Here is a 22,516-nt window from a genome sequence, read left to right on the forward strand (position 1 = left end):
ATAGCCTTATTAAATACTTTGTTCGTTATATACAGTACTTTTGTGTTTCCTTTAGTTGTTTGAGCAGTGTATAAACTACTGTATGTAAAGAACAAAGTATTTAATAAGACTACTTCATTCTGAAATAGAAGCACGAAGCCGAAAACACCAGCCTGAAGATGACGAATGAGACTTCGTCGAAACGTCGCCAAGACACTTCCAATTTTACGTGGGCCAAGCTCCACCCCCAGCCAAGCTCCCACCCCCACTAGCAGTTAAGAGGAAGAAACAGCTGCGATCACACATTGCTCCTAGAAGCACGAAGCCGAAAACACAGCCTGAAGATGACGAATGAGACTTTGTCGAAATGTCGCCAAGACACTTCCAATTTTCCAATATATATATATATATATATATATATATATATATATATATATATATATATATATATATATTTCTATTTCTGTCTTACTGAGAACATTTTGAACTGTTACCCATAAGCCATCATGAATCTAAAAAAGCAGTGACATTTTTAAGAAGTTGGCATAGCATCCCTTCACTTCCTCTGTGTAAATATATAAGAGACTAGCAAAAAATTAAATTATATTGTTATACCCATTTATCCCCTATTCAGAACACATTGTATTTACTTACTCATTGCCCTGGTTATTAATACACACACACAAAAAAAATCAAAACTGCTCACTTCCTACATTCAGACCTGAAAATTTCCAGAAATGTTGCCATGTTTCTCCTAAATCCCTATTAGCATTACCATTTACTTTAAAAAGATCTTAATTTCAACTACGCTGGCTAATTTTTCAACTTTTCTTCATTACATTGCTTCGTTATGCATTCTATTTTTAATTTATTTTATTATTTCTTCTTTTTTAAAGTAAGCAGAATAAGTACTTCATTGTAGTACACTATAAAATGAATCCTCCTAGCTGGAGACTAGCATCAATTATTCTGCCCCAATACAGGTAGTCTTTGATTTACAACAGTTTGTTTAGTGACCATTCAAAGTTACAACGGTACTGAAAAAAAGTGACTTATGGACATTTTTCACTCTCATGACCATTGCAGCATCCCCATGGTCACATAATCAAAATTCAGACACTTGGCAATTGATTCATATTTATGACAATTGCACTGTCCCAAGGTCATGTGATCAACTTTTACGACTTTCTGGCAATGGGGAAGCCAGATTCATTTAACAACCTTGTTACTAAATTAACAACTGAAGTGATTCACTTAACAAATGTGGCAAGAAAGGTTGTAAAATGGGGCAAAACTCACTTAACTACTGTCTCGCTCAGGGTCAGAAATTTTCCACTCAATTGTGGTCGTAAGTCAAGGAGTTTCTGTACAACGAAGCCAGTAAAGAGAACACCACAGAAATGGGCAAACTAAAGCTTATATGTTTCTCAAACCTATTTTGCAGCTGCCCAGAGGGGTCTCTGGTGTGAGCACCTCCAACTTGTTATTCAGGGATTGAGGGGCTAAGGGGGGAAAAATTATGCCCAAGAATTCCCTCAACGACAGTCATTTTCCCCATTAAAAGGCTTTAAGAACAAGATGGAAGACTTTTGATTATACAAAAGAAATAGAACAAAGCTATGCAGACAGCAACTCAATTATCCATAAAAAGATCCCCATCTCAGGCCTTGTTCTTCCTACTGATCTTCAAATTTGTTAGGATTACAATATTCAGAAAACTGGTTGGAATTTCTGGAAGATAGAACCCAAAATATACAAAGGGTGCCAGGTTAATGAAGGATATTTTAAAGCTCAGAGCAATCTCCATGATTCGAATCCTGAAACAAGATCTTTCAGGACAGATGTTCTACTATGATATTATGAAATATACTTTTCTGGAATTAAAAAAAAATACCCATAATAAAGTGAGCATGCTTAAGAACATTAAAGAGAACCATAAAACAATTAATCATGCTTATCTTAATTACAAAAAACAAAAAGGTTCTAAGCCAATTACATGTTATTCCTATTCCTGTTGCTAATAAAGTTTTTTTTAAACTAGACCAATTATTCCTTGAAGAGCTGTCAACATTGTGTTGATTGAAAGGAGATATTTTGATCTCTGATTAATATTAATGTAACGTATCAACCATCATGTATTTTTTTTAGGTTGAGGGGATCTTAAAATGATGTATCAAGATAAAGAATCAAGCTTGGTGGACTTAGTGGAGGAAGGTAATCACTCCGATTTTCAAAGTCTTCCCCACTTCAAAAACATGTCATAGGGAGACTGATGTAGAATAGAGACCACCATGCTATCAACTTCAATGTAGCTGCTAAAACAATTATCTCCTACCAAAAAAAAAGGAGTTATTTGGGGATTAAATTTAGATGTCAGGCTAGAGGTAGACCAGATAGGAAACACGACCAGATAAGCTTTTTTTTTTTTTTAAAGATTGCATTAACAAAATCTTGCAGGTCTGAAAGTACTTGTCTCCGTCACATTCCCTTTAAAGCCCCCAAACTCTACCCTATCCACATTGGTTTTCCAGGTTAAGCTGCCTTTTATCTAGATCAGCGGTCACCAACCGGTGGCCTGTGGACCACTGGTGGTCCATGAGAAAATTTTGGTGGTCCACAGAAAAATTATTTGCATTTTTTATATTGCACTAAATACTATTTATCTTTTTAAAAAAATCATATTAGTGGTCCACGGGATTTAAAATTATGAATTTAGTGGTCCCCGAGGTCCGAAAGGTTGGTGACCCAATTTAGATCAGTAGTGTCAAACTCGCGCCGTCATGTTGTAGTATGTATCACAGCTTTTTCCCCCTTCACTAAACAGGGCTGGGCATGCCCAGCACGTGATGCATCTGGCCCACAGGTGTTGTGACCTAGGCCCAAGTAGTTATTACCAGACACAATCAGTCCTAAACAAACATATTTTATTAGAACAGCTGAGAATTACTTCATTCTCAGCTTAGTCCAAATTAATTCGAAAACAAGTCCTTCAGAAAAAGTCCTTTGGCCTTATCATAAACCTTTGTCTTCTTTGGCACCCTGCCAAAGGCTTTTCTTGGCAAAGCCTCACGAAGTTCAGAAAAAAGAGATGCCGACAAGAAAGAAATGTAGCAACGTTGCTTTCCTACAAAGAGCCCAAGAGCCGTTGCTGCTCTTTTAAGCCTTCTGGGAGGGGCCAATCATCTCCTGGCCTTACTCCCGAGTCGTCCTTTTTGCTTTAGTTGCTCTTGCCTTCTGGCAGCTCTTCGCATGTGTGCAGTAGGAACAGGCTCCTCCTGTTCTTCTGCCTCTCTGCTGTCCACCTCTGGAGCCTCTGGAGTCCGCGCATCGCTCCCAGATGGCCCTGGCCCCATCTCTGCCTCCAACGCAGAGCCCTCATCCGGGCCTTCCCCTGACTCCAGGATGGCCCATTGTCCTCCCCAGCCTCCTCACTGTCTGTTGTGACCCAGGCCCAAGTAGTTAATATTAAATGCAAAACAGTTCCAAACACAGATTTTATTAAAACAGCTGAGAATTAACTCATTCTCAGCTTATTCCCAATTAAATGAAAGCAAAGTTCTCAAAACACCTTCAGTTTATCTCTGACCTTGGGATAATTAGGCAAACTGCCAAAAGCTTTTCTTGGCAACAGTTCAGGAACAGAAGACACTGACAAGAAAGAAATACATCCAAACACGAAGCAAATCTCTCAACATTTGTTTTCCGGCAAAGACGCCAAGAGCCGTTGCTGGTCTTTTAAGCCTTATGGGAGGGGCCAATCATCTCTTAGCCCTACTCCGGAGTCGTCCTCTCTGCTTTAGCTGCTCTTGCCTTTTGGCAGCTCTTCTCATATGTGCACTAGGAACAGGCTCCTCCTGTTCCTCTGCCTCTCTACTGTCAGCCTCTGGAGGCTCTGAAGTCTGCGCATCACTCCCCGATGGCCCTGGCCCGATCTCTGCCTCCGACACAGAGCCCTCGTCCAGGCCTTTCCCAGCCTCCAGGACTGGCCCATTGTCCTCCCCAGCCTCCTTACTGTCCGACTCCGCAGCCAGCTCCACAGGCTGCTGGCGGACCATAACAATGAGTTTGATACCCCTGATCTAGATGTTCTTATGGTTATATTTCATTGTCCCGTTTCCCCAGGTCATTGCCACATACCATTACACTTGTAGAACATCCTCTCTCCTCTCACAGGCCCTCCACTTTTTTAGCTTTCTGGAAGGCCATCAAGACCTGCCTTTTTAAATCAAGTATTGGGATAAAGGGCTGTGAGGGCTGTGGATGTATCCCAGGGAAATGAGTTAGTGCTGGATGTTTGTTTCTCTGTTGTTGTGAAACACCCAGAATTGAACTGTAAAAACTGATATGGAAATATTTTAAATAAATGAATAAATATTACCATATATACTGGGAGGTAAGCCAAGGATTTTAAGGACAAAAATACACCATCAATATTGGATTTGGCTTATCTATGAATATACATACCTTAGATTTTTCCCTAAGCCTTTTCAAAATACCTATAAATGCTTATATATATTGAAGGATAAGCAACATCCCAATAAGCCAACCCATAAAATGGTCATGTTTTAATTTTCACAAATTTTCATATTTTAGTTAACATTTTTGAAGGTTGGCTTATCCACAGATGGGCTTATATACAAGTGTATATGATATCTTAAACTCCTGTAGGAAAAGCGGGATATAGATCTAGCAAACAAGTAACTAAGATAATACCAGAGTGGCTAATAAGTTGCATATGGATAAGCTAAGACACTTTTAAAACATCAAATACCGTATTTTTTTGGAGTATAAGACACACCAGAGTATAAGATGCACCTTAGTTTTTGGGAAGGAAAATAGGGGAAAAAAAGCTAGCCTGGTCAGCTTCAGCACATTAGTTCGCTCGCTGTTTTGAGGTTGGGGCAGGTTGGAGCTAAAAAACACCTTCTAAAGCACAGCTGATCGTCGAAGGGAGCTCCAGTGACTAAAGCAAGCAAAGCGTGGAAAGGGTAAGAGAAGGCATCAGCTGTTCCAGGTAACCATTTTGGGCACTGCGCGCTGCATTTTCAGCCTCCAAACGCGTCATGTTTTCGGGTGGTGATCGGCGGCGATGTGCTTTGGGGACCCCCCACAGCCTTGAAGGTCTCTCAAACGGAGTGTTTGGAGGCTGAAAACGCAACACGTGGAGCCCAAAAAACACAAGCCACATTGTCGGTGGCAATCTCTGCAGCCAGGAAGAGAACACACAGAGACCGAAGGGTGGGGGCCGGTGGGTGGGCGGGGTCACATTTGGAGTATAATATGCACCCAAATTTTCAGCCTCTTTTAGAAGGGAAAAAAGTGTGTCTTATACTCCAAAAAATACAGTAATTTGTTTCTCAATGTTACCTTGGAGTTGAGCAATAGAATAATAGCAATGAAGATGGCAACAAAAACCACAATCCTATATCTAAGGAAAAACACCACTGAATTTAATGAGCAGCTCTGTAGGATTATATTAAGAATGAAGGAGTCTTGGGGGACAGAATAAATTTGTCCAGCATTTTATTCCTACCATGCCCAACCAATGGAACCAATATGCAGAACTCTCCCACTTGTGCTAATTTGAGAGCAAACTACAATAAGAAACGTAACACATTTCAAATATCCTTTCTGATTCTTCTTTCCTCTAGATTTGAGTTTCAGAACACTTTACAAGCAGGGTGATTTTTTTTTTAAAAAAAACCACAATTTTAATTTAATCAAGAAAGTTGAAATTAATTAAAACAATAAGTTATAATTAAATCCCTCCATAAATATTTAACACTAATAGTCACATAAAAACAAATTAATGGTTCTATCACATATGCGTAGGTAACATGCAAATTACCTATCAAATCCCTAAATTCATCAGTTTTTCATCTCATGAAAATGTTCTTTTTTCATCTTAGTTGTCTGCTGTTGCTTCAACCAGAAGTTCTGAGCTTTCCAAGTCTGCTAAATCTGAGTGTGGTTTACATGTGCAAAATGGGGTTTTGTTAAAAAAAAATCTGTCCTTATGTGGGAGAGCAGCATGTGAAGCAAAACAAGAGGGGAGATTCTTATGGCACTACATCTAGTAAAAAATGGCTATTGGTATTCCCACAATTTAAAAAATTACACTCAAGTCCCACTTTAGTGTGAAATGTTTGCTCATTGTAAATTAATGTGTTTTCATTATTAAACTTTCAGCCTGCAAGAAATGTCAGAAATGTGAACAAATCTCAGTGGCTCACTTTATTTAAGTCAGGGATGAGCAACGTATTGCCTGCAGGCATCAGTATGTTACCAAGTATGTTGCTTGCTGCTAACCAGGTTCCTATCTCACGCAACCTTTCAATTAAATAAATATATATAACTTTAATTTTTTTTAAAAAGTACAGGAAACCACAATGCTCCCAGAAGTACAGCTATGAGGCAATACTTAGGGGGCCTCCAGAAATCTTCCATTAGAATGAGAAAGAACAACTGGGGAAGGGTATTGAGGGAGTAAGTTCACCTTTTAGAAAATGGATTAAGTGTATAGGTTGAAACCTTTTTGCAAACTCCTATCTGAAACTGCATATATGTAGTTCTTTCTTAGGAACCTTCTGAAGTCAAGACAGACCTTTTCAGAGCTATTTACAACCTGATTTCTAAGTTCTGAAGAACTTAGCTATATCCACTCCCGCAGTCATGTGACTGCATTTTGGGTGCTTGGCAACCTGTTTGCATTTACACTCATTTGCAACATCCCACCATCATGTGACTGTGATTTTTGGAAAAACTGCCAGTTCCAAGCAACCACTGGGCATAATGGCTTTGTTTAATGACTGCATTCGTTTAATGACCAGTGTGTGTGTATTGTGTTAAATTTATATTTACTGACAAAGAAATAAAGGGAGACTAGTATAGATCTATTTCAAGCTATTTAGCTCCTTCTGGATTCGAACCTGGGCTTCCTTGCATATGCAAGCATATGCAAGCATAGCATATGCAAGTATATGCAAGCATAGCATATGCATATGCTAAATAGCTTGAAATAGATCTATACTAGTCTCCCTTTATTTCTTTGTCAGTAAATATAAATTTAACGCAAAATAGTTTGTCGTGAAAGCAGCTGCCTGAGGGCTCCTAGATTGGGGCTGAAAGGCAAAAAGGAAGCAGTATGCTCCTTCCCATATTTGAGTAGACCAGGTTGCTTCGATAGAAAACCAGTGTGTGTGTGTATGTGTGTGTGTGTGTGTGTTTGTTCAATGACCACCATAATTTACAACTGTACTTCCAGATCAATTATGGTTGTAAATTGAAGACTATCTGTACAGGGTATATAATGTTGCCCTAATATAGAATACCCCTACCTACAAAGATGTAAAACAAGGTGTGTCTTGGTATTGATGTTCTTCAAATTCTATGGAATGCCATTCCAGAATTCCATTTTTTTCTTGGTATTGTGTGTCTTGGTATTGATGTTGTTCAAATTTTATAGTATTCTTGGTATTGATGTTCTTCAAATTCTATGGAATGCCATTCCAGAATTCCATTTTTTCTTCAGTGTCCATATGCCTAAAATTTCTAATAAAGCTCTTAACATTCCTTCATACACAGTGATGACATGGTTCTGAAGGCAACTTCTCATGGTTGGCCTAAGAAGGCTTCTCCTAAAACTATCTAATGATTGAGTTGTTAAAATATGACCAAGTTCACAATGGTAGTATAGGGCAAGAGGTATACAAAATATGCTGAGCATCTAGATTGAGACTCTATAAGTTACATCCTTTTTCATACATTGGTATGATTTCTACTGACATGGGATCGCAGGTAAGCATTAAACATACTGGCTTTCTGACTCTATATCAAATATACATAACATCACAATCTTTGCTTGTACTATCCTGTGCAGCAGAGTTGTGGGACCTATGAAAAGCCTCCCTGTTTGTACAGAAACAGCTTTTCTTAAGACGTAATGTAGAAACTGATAAAAATACTCTAGCTTCTGGATGTATTCTTTTCAATGACAAGTCCTAATCAAAACCTCTAATTATGAGTATAAGACCTATCAATGGATCCCAAGTTATCCTAATTCTTACTAGAAGATCAGCTAAGCATGTTTCTGTGCTGCGCTTAGGTAAACCACCTTTTTAAAGTTATGACATTGCATGGGTCAAGAGCCGTGGTGGCGTAGTGGTTTGAATACAGTATTGCAGGCTAATTCTGCTGACTGCCAGCAGTTTGATTCTCACCGGCTCATGGTTGATTCAGCCTTCCATCCTTCCGAAGCTGGTAAAATGAGGAGCCAGATGGTTGGGGGTAATATGCTGATTCTGTAAACCGCTTACGGAGGGCTGTAAAGCACTGTGAAGTGGTATATAATCTAGGTGTTATTGCTATTGCTAAGATGGACAGTTTCATTTAATGCTTTATTCTAGTATTCCATTAGAAAAAAATCCTCAGAGCAGCAGTGTAGAGAATGTATCCATGCAAGTGCTATTGCTATTAGAAACCACTGTGGCTTCCAAAAGGCAATTACACTGAGCATGAGATTGTACTCATAATTATCCATGCTGCTGTTTCCTAGACGAACTAGAGCTTCAGGATGGTCTTCAAAGAAAGCCTTGTGCATAGCACATTGCAATAGTCTAAGTAGAAGGTGACCAAGGTATGAGTATGAATTCTTCCAGATTGTTCAGATCAGGAAACAGACTCCATCAGAAGATTGGAATTAGTCTTTATATTAGAATTTAGGGGGTCCATTTGCGTTTTTCCTTGCCTTCCTTTTTTCTCTCTAACAGTTTCTGAATATTTCCCTCAAGACCATCTCCACTGCTCTTGATATGTGTAGAAATCATGAAGTGCCCAAAATTGTCTAGGCTACTGCATTCTAGATCAGTTACAGCTTCTAAATGTCCATCAAGGATAGACAGCACACCACAGTAATCCAGATAGGTGGTGACTAGGGCATGAGTAATCAAGGGTAGTGCCCCCCCACATCAGTAGTGGGTTCCTCTTACCTTCGCTACCGGTTCGGAACTGGGAGCGTGCTCGCTTCGTTTGCGTGTGGGCCTTCTGCACACGAGCAGAGCGTCTGTGATGATGTCCGAGCAGGTGGGTGGAGCCTCCTGCTGCCGCCACTACCGGTTTGCGTGAACCGGGGGGAACCCACCATTGCCCCCCCCATCCAGAAATGGGCACAACTGGTACAAAAGATGAACCCATGTAAAGACCCATGTTTTTCAAGCAGGAGCTGTGAACAAAGAAGTATCCCACATTTGGCACCAACTTTGGAGTGTTAGAGATAAAGATGAAAACTCATTGGATGCGGTGGGTGGTCAAAATTCAAGAGCGATCAAATCTTACCAAGGTAAAGTTGAAGTCTGTTCTTTCCCATCCCGATCCCCACAGGCTCCAGATATCTAGGCAGAACCTCAACAACATGGGTCAGTCCAGAGGTGGGTTTCAGCAGGTTCTGACCAGTTCTGGAGAACCGGTAGCGGAAATTTTGAGTAGTTCGGAGAACCGATAGTAAAAATTCTGACTGGCTCCGCCCCCATCTATTCTCTACCTCCCAAGTCACAGCTGATTGGTAGGAAATGGGGATTTTGTAGTATCCTTCCCCTGGAGGGGGAGAGAATGGAGATTTAACAGCATCCTTCCTCTGCCACGCCCACCAAGCCATGCTCACCAAGCCATGCCATACCCACCAAGCCACACCCACAGAACCGGTAGTAAAAAATTTTGAACTGAGTCAGTCTAGGGCAGAGATGCACACCTATGTATACTGATGATGTGTTGCCCCAGGTCAAATGGATAAAGCTTCAGAGATTTATATAGATGTTAAACAGAAATAAGGAAAGAAAGAGACCTGAGGAATCTTGTAAAGCAGAGGCCTCAGGCATAATTACTCCACACCAACCAATACTGATAAGAACTGAAGGAAGAAGGAAAACCACTGCAGCACCATGTGTCCTCCACTTAACCTTCTGAGCCAGTCCAGAAGAATACCATAACTGATGCAAAGAGGTCAAGGAAGGCCAGGATGGATGTGCTACTTCTATCCTGCACCTGCCAAAGGTTAATAAGTCAATCAGTGCTGCCTCAGTGCTGTAAGAAAGTCTCGAACGTGACAGAAAATAGTCCAGATAAAAGAATTTGGCTACTCACACATGCAATCTACCTAGTCAAGGTAGGGAAGAAAGTTATCCAAAGCAGAATAAGATATTCTACCTTTTAAAAAAAATGGGATTTCAAAAGAAGGCTCTGCTACGCTTTCATTCTGCTGACCCAACTGTTTACCTATTTAAACCATCACTTAAGCGAATTCCATGCCCCGATTTAGAGTTCATTTCTGAAATAAAGGTACAATTAAGAGCTCAACATGACTCTAAATGAAGTGAAAGAAAGCAAAGAAAATTGTGCATCTAAAGAACAAAATTACCTCTCTGTAAAAAGAAATAAAACTCAAAGCACCGGTCTGAACTTATTTTGCAGAGAAGAAAGAAAAAAAAAGCCCATTTTAGAAGGTAAGGTCTAAATAGACAAGAAGTAGCTATATGCAGAAACAAGCCAGCAATCCAGTGTAGATTTCAAAGTCCTCTTTTTTCCGCCTGCCATGTTTGAGAAATAGCTTTAATTTCCATACTATTGTCAAGAAAACAACATGAATATGTTCATATAATCACCAGAAGCTTGACCTGTTTACTTTCTATTTAAAATTGTAAATAGCATTTAAGAAATAAAATAAAAAGGGGGCAAGAAGAGAAGAGACTTTAAAGACTAAAAAATATATCAGATTCAGACCCTTAGACCCTTTTAGCCTTGCAAAATTTAGTCTAAAACTCAAGTGCGGGGGATCTCTGAAAAATTAAACCAGACAGAACGTGGTCATGCAACATAGCGAACAGTTTGGCATAGAAATACAATGCATAAAACATGGTATCTCTGGAATGACACTTTTTATACCTCACTATGGATTGCCTGCCTCGCATACATACAGGCGACTTCCATCCAAGATTGTGCAGATTTAACTTGTAATTTAGCAGGTACCAGACATTTATTTTATTTGTTTGTCAAATATGTACAAGATGACAAGTACAGGTATGAGCATAAACATAAACAAAGGAAGTCCCTAAATAAATGGGGACAGTAAGACAAGTACGGTAGGTACGCTGGTGCGCTTATGCACATCCCCTTTACGGACCTCTTAAGAAGGGAGTGAGGTCCAGGGTAAACAGTTTGAAGTTGAAACTATGAGGGTTTCATTATTTACCTTAAGCCAGGTAAAAATAAAATGAACATTGGGATGAAAAATAAAGCTGATAAGAGAAAGAACCTTTGTTCTAACCAATGGATGGTCAGATTAACCAGTCTTTATTAGGTTCTCAGTCCAACTTCCTTGGTGTAATGCATAGCAGTACACAAGGCGAGCTAGGAAAAAAATGGGGTTTTCCTCATTGAAAACCATGGGACAAGACAGAAAGCCAGGCAATTAAAGTATCAATACAGGTGGTCCTCATTCAAAGTTACAACGGCACTGAAAAAAGTGGCTAATGGCTGTTTTTCACAATTGCAACCATTGCAGCATCCTTGTGGTCACGTGATGAAAATTCAGGACGGTTGGGAACTGGTTCGAACAGGATGCAGTGTCCTAGAGTCATGTGATCACTTTTTGAGACCCTCTGACAAGCAAAGTCAATGCTTAACAACCGTGTTAGAACCGCCTTCTACCGCATAACTCCCAACGACCGGTAAGATCCCACAGAGTTGGTCTCCTCCGGATCTCGTCAGCTAAACAATGCCGGCTGGGGGGGCCCGCGGGGGAGGGCCTTCTCTGTGGCTGCCCCAGCTCTCTGGAACCAGTTACCTCCTGAGGTCCGGACCATCCCCACCCTATCGGCCTTCCGAAAAGCGGTGAAGACCTGGCTTTTCCGGCAGGCCTGGGGGCCGTTGATCTTCCTCTTACGATCCAGCGAGATCCGGCTATGAATGGTGTGAATGAGTTTTAATGTTTTTAATGTTTTTAATGTTTAAATGTTTTTTATAATGATTTTAAATGCATTGTGAGCTGTGCTGAATCTTCGGAGAGGGGCGGCATACAAATTGAATTAATAGTAGTTGTTAATAGTAACTTAACAACTGCCGTTATTCACTTAACAACCATGGCAAGAAATGTCATAAAACTGGGGCACAACTCACTGTCTCGCTTAGCAACGGAAATTTCGTCTCAATTGTGGTCGTACATTGAGGATTACCTGTATATTTCATGTAAAATGTGCAGACAATATCTGATCATCTATATCTGATCATTTTTGCTACTTTATGGTGATTATTGGGACTGGGTCCTGTGTATGATAGCAGTATGTCTGAAATCCTTTTTTATCTACTCTGGTATTTGAATGGCAGCAGCATTTTATTTGGGGCATCTTTTAAACATTTATGTCTTCACACAATGTCTTCAACATTATGTCTTAGTTACGAATGAGTCCACAGAAGGGTGGAAAGTTAAATGTTTAAGTGCCTTTAAACATTTAAAGCATTACAAGTAAATCTATATCATACTAAAACTTTCCTGTCTATTTGTCACCTTCAATTGGAAGGTAAACAAATAAAGAACAAGCAAATTATGTAGGAACAAATTCAATTGCTCTAGGGTCTTTGTTCTATTTTCTGCTCTATGTTATGTATTGCCTGACCTCCTATTTTGAATGGGTAACACAAGGTCAACATCACTATATTAAAAACTTTAATTATTAAGAGAGAAATCCGTATCATCATATTAAAGCAAGGGATTTAGGCCAGAATGAAATGGAGTGGGCAAACAGATTTGCATTATTTCTAGACTTAAACAAAACAATGCTTTTAAAGCATCACCTAATTAGAAAAGCCACCAGTTTATTCAAGCCAATTTTCAATTATAAAGTGTATGATTTATGAAGTATTAGATTTTTGCAACGTATCAGATTCCTAGATTGACTCTTGAGTCTGAAATTTCAGGAGATTTGCCAAAATAAAAAATAAAATAAAACCAAAGTATTGTCTCGCCAAGATTCCAATGTGGAAATGAGTGAGAATAAATACTGGACAAAATGAAATGCAGTTCTAGAAGGTGCCAAGAAAATTCTGCAAATTCAGAACACTGAAGCTAAGAGAGGTATCTTACTCCTTGTTACTCTGAAACACAACATTCAAAATTTGAGAAAATGACCCAGATGAACAGTACAACAATGGTAAACTATGGCCAACTGGAAACCACACAGAGAATTTGATAGAAAAGAGATTATGTAGGATTTGGAGGCTTAAGAATTCGTGGATTTCACAATATGAAATCACATGAACAACCTAAACGTATGTCCAGAATAAAGTTAAAAGTGAAAGGGAGGGAGGGATAGCAACTAACAGAGATATTGCAGTAGGAGTACGCAAAATATTTCAATTTTTCCAGTGATGAAGTATTGACCATTCAGAGCTCAAATCAAAATGTACAAACAAAACTTTCAGTGATGTCCCTTACAGTATATTAAAGAGTATTACAGTATTGATTTGCGGCTTTTAACTAGATTGCTTTTTCTCCCATTTTTCCAGCTTAGCTATTATAGTAAAAGGGAACAATCATGTTATAGATACTATTAGTTTAGACTGGATAGGGAATGCTTGATATCAAAAACTAATCGTACAATGCTGATTTGATGGCCCGGGCTGTGTCTCCTCTCAGGACGTGACTCTCAGGACTGAGTCTCTCAGATAGGCTCAAGATCTTGACAATTTGAACACTGGGTCCTATCTAACAAAATGAAATTCAATGGGGAAAAAAGTAAAGTTCTACATTTAGGCGAGAAAAACCAAATGCAAAGGTATAGAATAGGTGGTATCTGACTCCATAGTAGTAACTGTTAGAAGGATCTTTGAGTCCTAGTGGACAAGAGCCTTGATGGTACAGTGGTCTAAGCACACTGTTATTAACACAGCTGCCTGCAATTACTGCTGGTTCGAATCTCTCCAAGGCTCAAGGTTGACTCAGCCTTCCATCCTTTCTAAGGTAGGTAAAATGAGGACCCAGTTTGTGGGGGCAATAAGCTGACTTTGTATAAAAATATACAAAAGTATGAAGGCTATTGCTTAACGCATTGTAAGCCGCCCTGAGTCTCCGGAGAAGGGCGGCATATAAATCAAATTAAAAAAAAAAATCACTTAAATATGAGCCAGCAGTTTGCTGCAGCTGTCCAAAAAACCAACACGATCCTAAGCTGCATTAACAAAGGTATAGAATCAAGATCACATGAAGTGTTTAGTACCACTTTATAAGGCTACACTTGGAAAACTGCATCCAGTTTTGGTCACCACAATATAAAAAAAAATTGAGACTCTGGAAAGAGTACAGAGAAAACCGACAAAGATGGTTAGGGGATTGGAGGCCTATGAAACTATAATGAAAACCGGTTGCAGGAATTGGGTATGCCTAGTTTAATGAAAAGAAGGATTAGGGCTGACATAACAATGTTCAAATATCTAAGAGGCTGGGAGCATCTGTTACTCCCAAATGCACATTAAAATGCAAATTATGTCATTCACAATTTACAACATTTGTGTAATGACATCATTACACAAATTACGTAATGTGTAATGTGCATCAATCTGCATAATGATGTCATTACTATCTCATCAACACAACTTCAAAGAAAATGTATTTATCCATTATTGGGGGGGGGGGTGTCAGGGAGGAGGATGTCTAAATTTTGTCTGGGTCTAAATGTTACAAGTTCAATTGCTGTTATCTTTTTGTGTAGCAAATTTAATTTAACAATGCTGACAAAGATGGAAGATAATCAACCAGTATAGAGACGTGGGTGGCATGTAAATTTAGTAAATAAATGAAATGTCTTCTTAACCAATTCACCTCAACTATATAAAAAATCATCTATATGCAGGCAATTTTATACGCCTTTATTTCCTATTCCTTTAAGAAGCAGACAAATAGCATGTTGTCTTTGCAACTAAGTAATTTTATGCAAAAGACACTGTCAGCCCATACAACTATTTTTTGAATATATTTTTAAGCTCATTTCTCATATTGTAGCTCACAAGAGATATTAATCCATCTTCTAAGGGAATGTGACACTGTTCTGCCATTCACAAGTAATGCTATTAGAAATGTTCAATAGAGGGCATATATTATGTAAAATTGCAAACGCCTGTTGTTTACATACCTGTGATTTTGTCCCTTACAAGTTTGCAGGATTCTATTTCACCAATGCTCCCAAACAGACTTTTGAGCTCTTCTTGTGTCATATTCTGAGGGAGATAGTTGACTATTAAATTGGTTTTGCTGTCCTCTGTGTTCCCAGAATCAACTGGTGATGAGCAGTTGTTGTTTATGGTAGTAGGGCCATTGGCTGTGTTATTGCAAGTTGGCCCATTAGACAGTTGTGTTTCCATGGCAGCAATTACCTGCTAAAAACAGAGAAAATAGGAACTGTCAGAATTCATATTTCACCATCTATTAGTGATTCTAGCTATGAATTTAAAGCTTTGACATTATGCAAGAGTGCCCAATTGTCAAGACTGCAATTATCGTTCTATAATAAAAACAAAGCTGTTGTAATTCTCTCACAATAAAGCCGATTTAGAAAAAATAAAGCTACAAAGGTTTACTGAAACGTTTTTTCTAAGCCAAAGCTAATTCAGTAAACCCCAAGAAATAACTGGTTAAGTATTAAATTCTGATAAAGTTTCAACGCTGTTCAAATAAATGTCTCATAAAGCTTTCAATAATTATTGCAAATGATGAACTGACAATGACAATCAATAGTAGACTTCATAAAAGACATTATTAAAAACAAATGTACTGTTTTGGTTACTTTTCAAATATTAAACTGGATTGGCCACATTAGTTATATTGCTGGCAAAATAAGAGTTTTCTCTTCCAAACTTTGTGATTGACAAGGATTAAGAAGTACCAAATGCTGGAATAACCACATGAACACTTCCTTGCTTCATCACCAATTATTATCAACTACTTTTGACCTCTATTGCTTCTCGCAGTGCCCCCCAAAGCAGTGAATTCAGACCTGTATAACTATGTCTTCAGTTAAAGTGAGCTAATAGAAAACTGAAGTTATTGACAGAAGCGTAAAAGATTTTGTCATTTGAAGCAAGAGCTTTCCTAAATATAGAAAAACTTTTATTTTAGGAATGCTACTGTAGAAAACCTATTAGCTATTATTTCCAGATAAGAATGGAATTTAAATTTTAATCAAATCTGAAAAGACAGAACTCATTTTAGAAGTCAAGAACTAGTTTAGTGTGCCCATAATATTGCTTCAAGAAGGAACTCAGCCTCATATTCTCCTCAGCTGGCCTTTTGATAATCCATTATTTTCAATCTTAGGTAGTTTAATAAAGTCCAAATTATTATCTCGGTAAAAAAAAATGGAACAACAATACTTGGAAATTATAAATATTACCCTTGAAAAAGGGAAGGTAGGAGATTATGAGCTATCAACCCGAGAATGACCAATTCCGGGATAATGAGGCATGCCTTCAATGTTTGTTTTAAGAGGTCCAAATATCTTCTAATGAACACTCCTTTCAGTTCCTCTAACATATGCTCCCTTATGAACCTCTTTCCTCTGATTTCAAAACAGAACTGAATTGTTCGTGTACAAACTATCCAAGGATATTTTAAGCAGTTTGTTATTCAAATGTTCCTACTGTATCATGCAGAACATATGGGCCACAATATTGCAGACTGAAGCTTTCTAGAAAGTTATTTTAAGCATTATTAAACTGATCTTTTCTTAAAGGATAACTAACCATCTTCACATATCTGCATATTTATTTTTGTGCTTAGATGGCAAGAATGAAATCCTAAAGCAACATTCAAATGAACAGCTGTAATACCCTATATAATCTGAAATTACGGTGTCTCAGTTACAGAACCATCTGCTACTCAAAATAAAACATACCAATATTCTATCTTTTAAAGAAATATACCCTATCCGTAAATAAAGTTTTCACCTGTTGGAAAAATAGGTTTTTCAGCAGCTTTGAATTTTAGTTTTTTATTTCCAGCCAAGAAAATTTATGATTCAAATGGAACTCTATAATTTCTTTAGTAACCAAAAAAATACACAATGTAAAGTCATTTCCAGAGTTATGGTTATTCAGCATTCAGACCATACCAAAGCAGATTTAATACAAACTCTGTTCTTTTTATTAGAAAATTGTACTGGAGCAAAACTCAAGTTATTATGAAGAAAGGTAGCATTAGAAAAAGTTGTATCTATATTTACAAGTTTCAAGTATGCCATGAACCTTGCCCCAAGCCAGAATATAGTCTAATAGCTATGCCAGAACTTGTAAGAGAGCGTACAAAATTAATTCAAATATAATTTAAAGTGTTTGGTATGGCCTCAGCACTAGTGCAACATGTTAATAATAGCCTACAGAATTTAAGAAAAATCCCACAGACCCCAGTCCAAGGCTCTGCTGCCCACGAACCACTTCTAAGCAGAGAAGCCACATCACACAGTCTGACTGCCATGTTAGTTTGGAGTTGCCGTCTGCAATATGGACACAAAAAGTACCATATGTTAGATTAGCAAGATAATGCAACAAATCAGTTCGTACAAATTTACATTAATTGTATTGATATTCCCAGCACGTCCATGCAGTGTGGCTTAATAGAATTTCAGGCAATTCCAATCTAATCTTTTCAAATTCATTCAAAGTCTTTTTCTTTCAGGAATTAAGATATTTTTAGAAGCCGGGTTTAAAAGAGCAGAACAAACTAATTACTTTGCATCCATCTTTAAACCTATATACTGACATATGGCTACAAGAACTCTATCTCAGCTAAACAAAGATCTGGTGCTGAAAAACAAATCGGTTGGGTGAGGTAGAAATAATGGCAAAAATATACAGCTGGATTATTTAATTTTTTGTGCCAGAGATTGCTTTCATAGTAACCTTTTATGAAGTTTGTGAGATTACATCAATTGCTGTCCAGCTCTGTAGACTAACCTGTTTGCACAGTTATGCCATAAATATCATTGATTGTATGAATTCAATTGATGTTGCAACTGAAAGTTTAATTCAGTATTTATTTACAGACAAAGTTTAAAGACTCAAGCAGTATTACTGAAATAATTGAGCTGATAAAATATAGAAACGTCTTCAATAATATGCTGTCCCACACAAATTATAAAACCAGACATCTGAATTTTGCACAGCTAGAAAGGGACTAATGCATCAGCATGCCACTTACATAACATGTCATGATTTTAACATAACCTTGTAAGATGGAAAGCTAACACTGATATCTATGTTAATTCCCTGAGGTTTCTGAGGCACCATTGTTCTGAAAACCAGTCACTGGGCCACACCTTAAATTCACATGGCTCATTTGATGGTTTTATAAATTTATATGGTTATTTATAATAAGTAGGTTATTTGTAGGAAGAAATAAAATGACTGATTAAGACAGGCCTTCTTATGGATCCACCCAAAAAATATTACCCATTTTCTTTGGCCAAAACAAAATCTGCCAGATCCAAAGTTTGAATAATGTTTACTTCCATTGCAAATTTATTTTAAAATTAAAGCATTACTTGCAACAGAACTACATACTGATTCATTCAAGCAGTTAGATATTAGCAAAAGGGTTTTTTTTCACCCCTTCTAAATGCAGAAATGCATACACACTACTGTAAAACAGTGAATCTCTAAGGACAGAAGTTCCACGTAGAATATGAATTAGATAAACTGAGAAAAATCCAGCATGAAATGGAATACATTCCAACCAAAATTGAATTTATTAGTTGACTGTATAATACCTTGACAAACTCTAATAAAACAGCAGTACATTTTGTGTTCTATCATTGGCGATATTATCTGGTCAATATATCTGTATCATCACGTCCTCTCATTCCTCCAAAGAAGTAAAAGTTATTGCCAATTTTCTTTGTCAACATGGGCCTCAGTGTTACAGCAAGAAAAGTTTAGATTTAGCACATCATAGCAGTTCAAAGACATAAATGGGTAATCAACTGCCGAGTATTTTATCTCATTAAGAATGTCAATCAGTTTTGTTTTGTGGCTTTCAAGTCAGTTTTTGACTCCTGGTGACTGCCTGGGCAAGTTCCTGGATATTTCTTGGCAAAGATTTTTGGGAAGTGATTTGCCATTGCTTCTTTCCCAGGCCTGAGTGTGTGTGACTGGCGAAAGGGCACCCATCTGGCTTTGTGCCCACTACAGGATTATAACTCAGAGTCTCCCAGTTTCTAGCATGGTGACTGAAACATCACATCAAACCAGGGTTATACCCAGTGGTGGTATTCAGCCAGTTCTATCCGGTTCAAGTAAACCGGAAGCAGGATCATGTCCCGTTTTTGACGCTCTGCGCATGTGTGGAAGGCCCTCACATTTGCGAACCAGTAGCAAAGGTAAGTGAATACCACCCCTGATTATACCTATGTTACCCCGGTAAAATCCACTAATAATTAACCAGGGGGGGGGGAGGGCAGAAGATTAAAAATAGTTCACATGATTCACTATGGAAGAAAAAGAAAGCAAGCTTTTATAATTGGAAAAATACCAATAAATATTGGTAAGATTCTGCATTAGACCAATTTGCAACACCTTCTGTTACGTTGGTGCCATATAATTCTTTCCTTTAAATGTAAATATAATATACTTGAAAAGCAGCATGGTTCTTTAAGCATGCTCCCTTTTTAAAGAAAGCCTAATCCTTGAAAAACTGCAGGGAAAGTTTCCTAGAACAACAGAAGAGAATGCAAAACATTAATAGGCCTAATCTTAAATTCTGTCAATATGCATAGAAGCAACACTAGTTATAACTTAAGACTAAAAAAAATACATCTGGGCAATTAGCTGCTTTCAAAAAATACATTCTTTCACAACTAATCATTACACAAACACACACAGACACGCAACTAACTAAGAACTAAAGAGTTTAAATTTGACTGTAGTTACTGAACTGGAATATATAGTTGGGAGAAAATGGGAGATATACCCAACATCTATAAAAGAAAGGATAAAAATGCCAACACCAAATAAAGATTTCTTCTTGAAATCAGCATGACAGTTACTTCTTACATCCTGGAAACCTGGATCACAAACTGTTAACTCTCCCTTTGAAATCTGATAAACATTTAGGAAACAAAAATATATTAGAACTATAGTAGAAATACAATAACATGTTAGGCAAAGTCAAGAATTCTAAAAATATATATATAGTTTTGTTCAGAATGGTAGAAATGGGGATTTGGTAGGATTTCCGAGATAGAGAAGAAGAAAAGCTGGCACTGTCATTTGGGTGATATATTTTAGTATTTGAAAACATCTATAATATCAACTTTATCATCCTATTTATAAAAGCTTTAGTACCAAAGTAGGGAAGGATGGATTTTATCCAAATAGAAATTTAACTGGATAGGAAATTAATACTATAACCACTCTCATAAATAAAAACCAAATTAAATATTTTGCAACTAGCATACAAACTAAGGTTTTGGATTAAGAGTGAGACTCAGGACTCGCTCTTAGCCCAAACTAAAGAAGCTCTATTTAGGAAACCTTGAACTCCTGGATATCAACCCAATAAATAAATAAACTAGACAATAATCTAAATCTTATGCAGTTTCTGACCATTTTATATATCTGTGTATTTGCTTGAGGCACCTAAACAAAATGAAATTCAAAACTTAAAGGCACATTAATCTTCAAGTCAGCATTAAAAGACCCACCAGAGTCAAAGTTAATTTATGATTGGTAAGTCTTCAACTTGTAATATATTTCATTTATCTGCATTGTTGAAGCTCAGGGGTAAAGCTCATACTTCCAGCAGAAAAACTGAATCCTTAATATGTGCAGATGTGGCTAAAAAACAGGTTAGAAATCCAGGAAAATTATATATAATACTAAGCAAGTTGGATCAAACATGTCAGCCTTACAATGGCTATGAATACTGGCAAACTTATAATAGCTACCAAGAACATGTATGTAGGACTACAAGAATGCTGGGGTTTATCACTATCATCATAATCACCATAAATCAGAAATGGAAAACAATGTCTGGTTTCATATATAGGTATGCATGATTAGACCAAAAATTTCAGCACAATATTCTATCATAGATACTATGCCCAGTTTTGAGAAATTCACAGGCCACAAATATGCTGTGAAACAGCAATCTTTACCATTACGTTGCATTGGGTATCTCCATATTTTAATGTTTTTTTAGAAAGATATTCATCCTCTACATAGTAATTTTATCCACATTTCTCTCATGTGTCATTTCACTTTCTATTTGCCATTTCCTCTTCTAACTTAGAATCTCAAACACTGTAATCCTTTTTAGCATGCAAAAGTGACTTAAGCGCCTTAATAAATCTGATTCTCCATTTCAATATATTTTCCAGCTCTACACTATCCTTTGAGGTATGAGAGGAACATACTGCATTGCAAAGGTGGGTGTTATATGCATTTTAATGTAGATAACAGTTTCATTTGCAATAAATGACTTTTTATTTTTAATGATTCCCCATATGGAACTAAAATGTCTTCAGTCACTAAACACTGAGTGGCTGTTTCACAGAGATATGCTACAAAACATTTCAAGTCAGTCATCAACAGCCCTTACCATTAAGATTTGTTTTTCACATCAATAAACATCTATTTATATATGTCCTTGGAAAACTTTCAAAACCGTTGCTTTGTTTGTTTCCTCCTCATTCCTCCCCTCTATATATTTGAGAACATTAGCAGATTTGAACCCCTTATTGCTCAATCTAACACAAAGTCATTTATCAAACAGCAATCCCAGTAACAAGTTGCTGTTTATAATCTTTTATAAAACTGTAGTTATTCCACCTTTATTTTCTGTTAAACAATTAGAATTCAGTTAAGAATACCATCACCTGTTGCCCTTGGCTACCAGCATTTTTCAACAATTCTTGAAAAGCAATAACCAAAGCCCTTTTGAAAAATCCAGATAAATAAATGACTAGAGGACATTATTTTTATTCACTGCATGCTGCCATATTCAAAGAATATTTTTTAAAAATTACTTAAGCAAGCCTTACATTTGCAGAAGCACATGTTTCTTCTGCATTCTTCAACAAGACATGTTATATACAGTATGTGCTATAATTGGAAAAGCTAGTGTTTTACAATACCTGCATATCTCCATTTTAAAATCAGCATTTATATAGGGAAATCCTCATTTCTCTAATAAAAAAACCTTCATTGCATTGGGAAGAAAGTTTTCTCACTTTTTAATTAAGAAATTTCAGAAGGGTACCATTTAGACTTGGTGAATTGCGAACAATTTGTTAGCAAGATCCAGAAAGAGGATCTCTTTTCATTATTACTACCTCAGTTTAGTCCAATTTTATTCAGTATTTCCCTCAGGCTGTCTTCTTACTATTCTTTCCTACCCTGTAAGATCCGGAATGAAAACAGAACCAGAGATTTCTCTGAAGTCTTCTTTAAAATCCAAGAGATCAACATTATTGCTTTCGTTTCCATTCACTGAATATATTTTAAG

At 37.4% G+C, this 22,516-nt stretch overlaps 1 protein-coding gene across 15 annotated transcripts in view; it reads right to left on the reverse strand.

The window, feature by feature from the left end:
• Positions 1–22,516, reverse strand: part of ELAVL2 (ELAV like RNA binding protein 2) — a 209,922-nt gene that overhangs the window by 66,103 nt on the left and 121,303 nt on the right. For 8 of the 15 annotated variants that reach the window (XM_087886321.1, XM_087886316.1, XM_087886313.1 and 5 more), the window contains 2 exons: positions 17,420–17,510; positions 15,156–15,399 (listed from right to left, as the gene is read on the reverse strand). In XM_087886321.1, the coding sequence (XP_087742447.1) occupies positions 15,156–15,399; positions 17,420–17,491 (316 nt within the window). In that variant the 5' untranslated portion in view covers positions 17,492–17,510. The remainder of the gene's footprint in view (positions 1–15,155; positions 15,400–17,419; positions 17,511–22,516) is intronic. The other 7 variants (XM_087886322.1, XM_087886324.1, XM_087886325.1 and 4 more) reach the window with 2 other exon arrangements.

The sequence above is a fragment of the Pantherophis guttatus genome, chromosome 2 (genome assembly GCF_059756535.1).
Source record: "Pantherophis guttatus breed Tessera chromosome 2, ASM5975653v1, whole genome shotgun sequence".
NCBI classification, from domain to species: Eukaryota; Metazoa; Chordata; class Lepidosauria; order Squamata; family Colubridae; genus Pantherophis; species Pantherophis guttatus.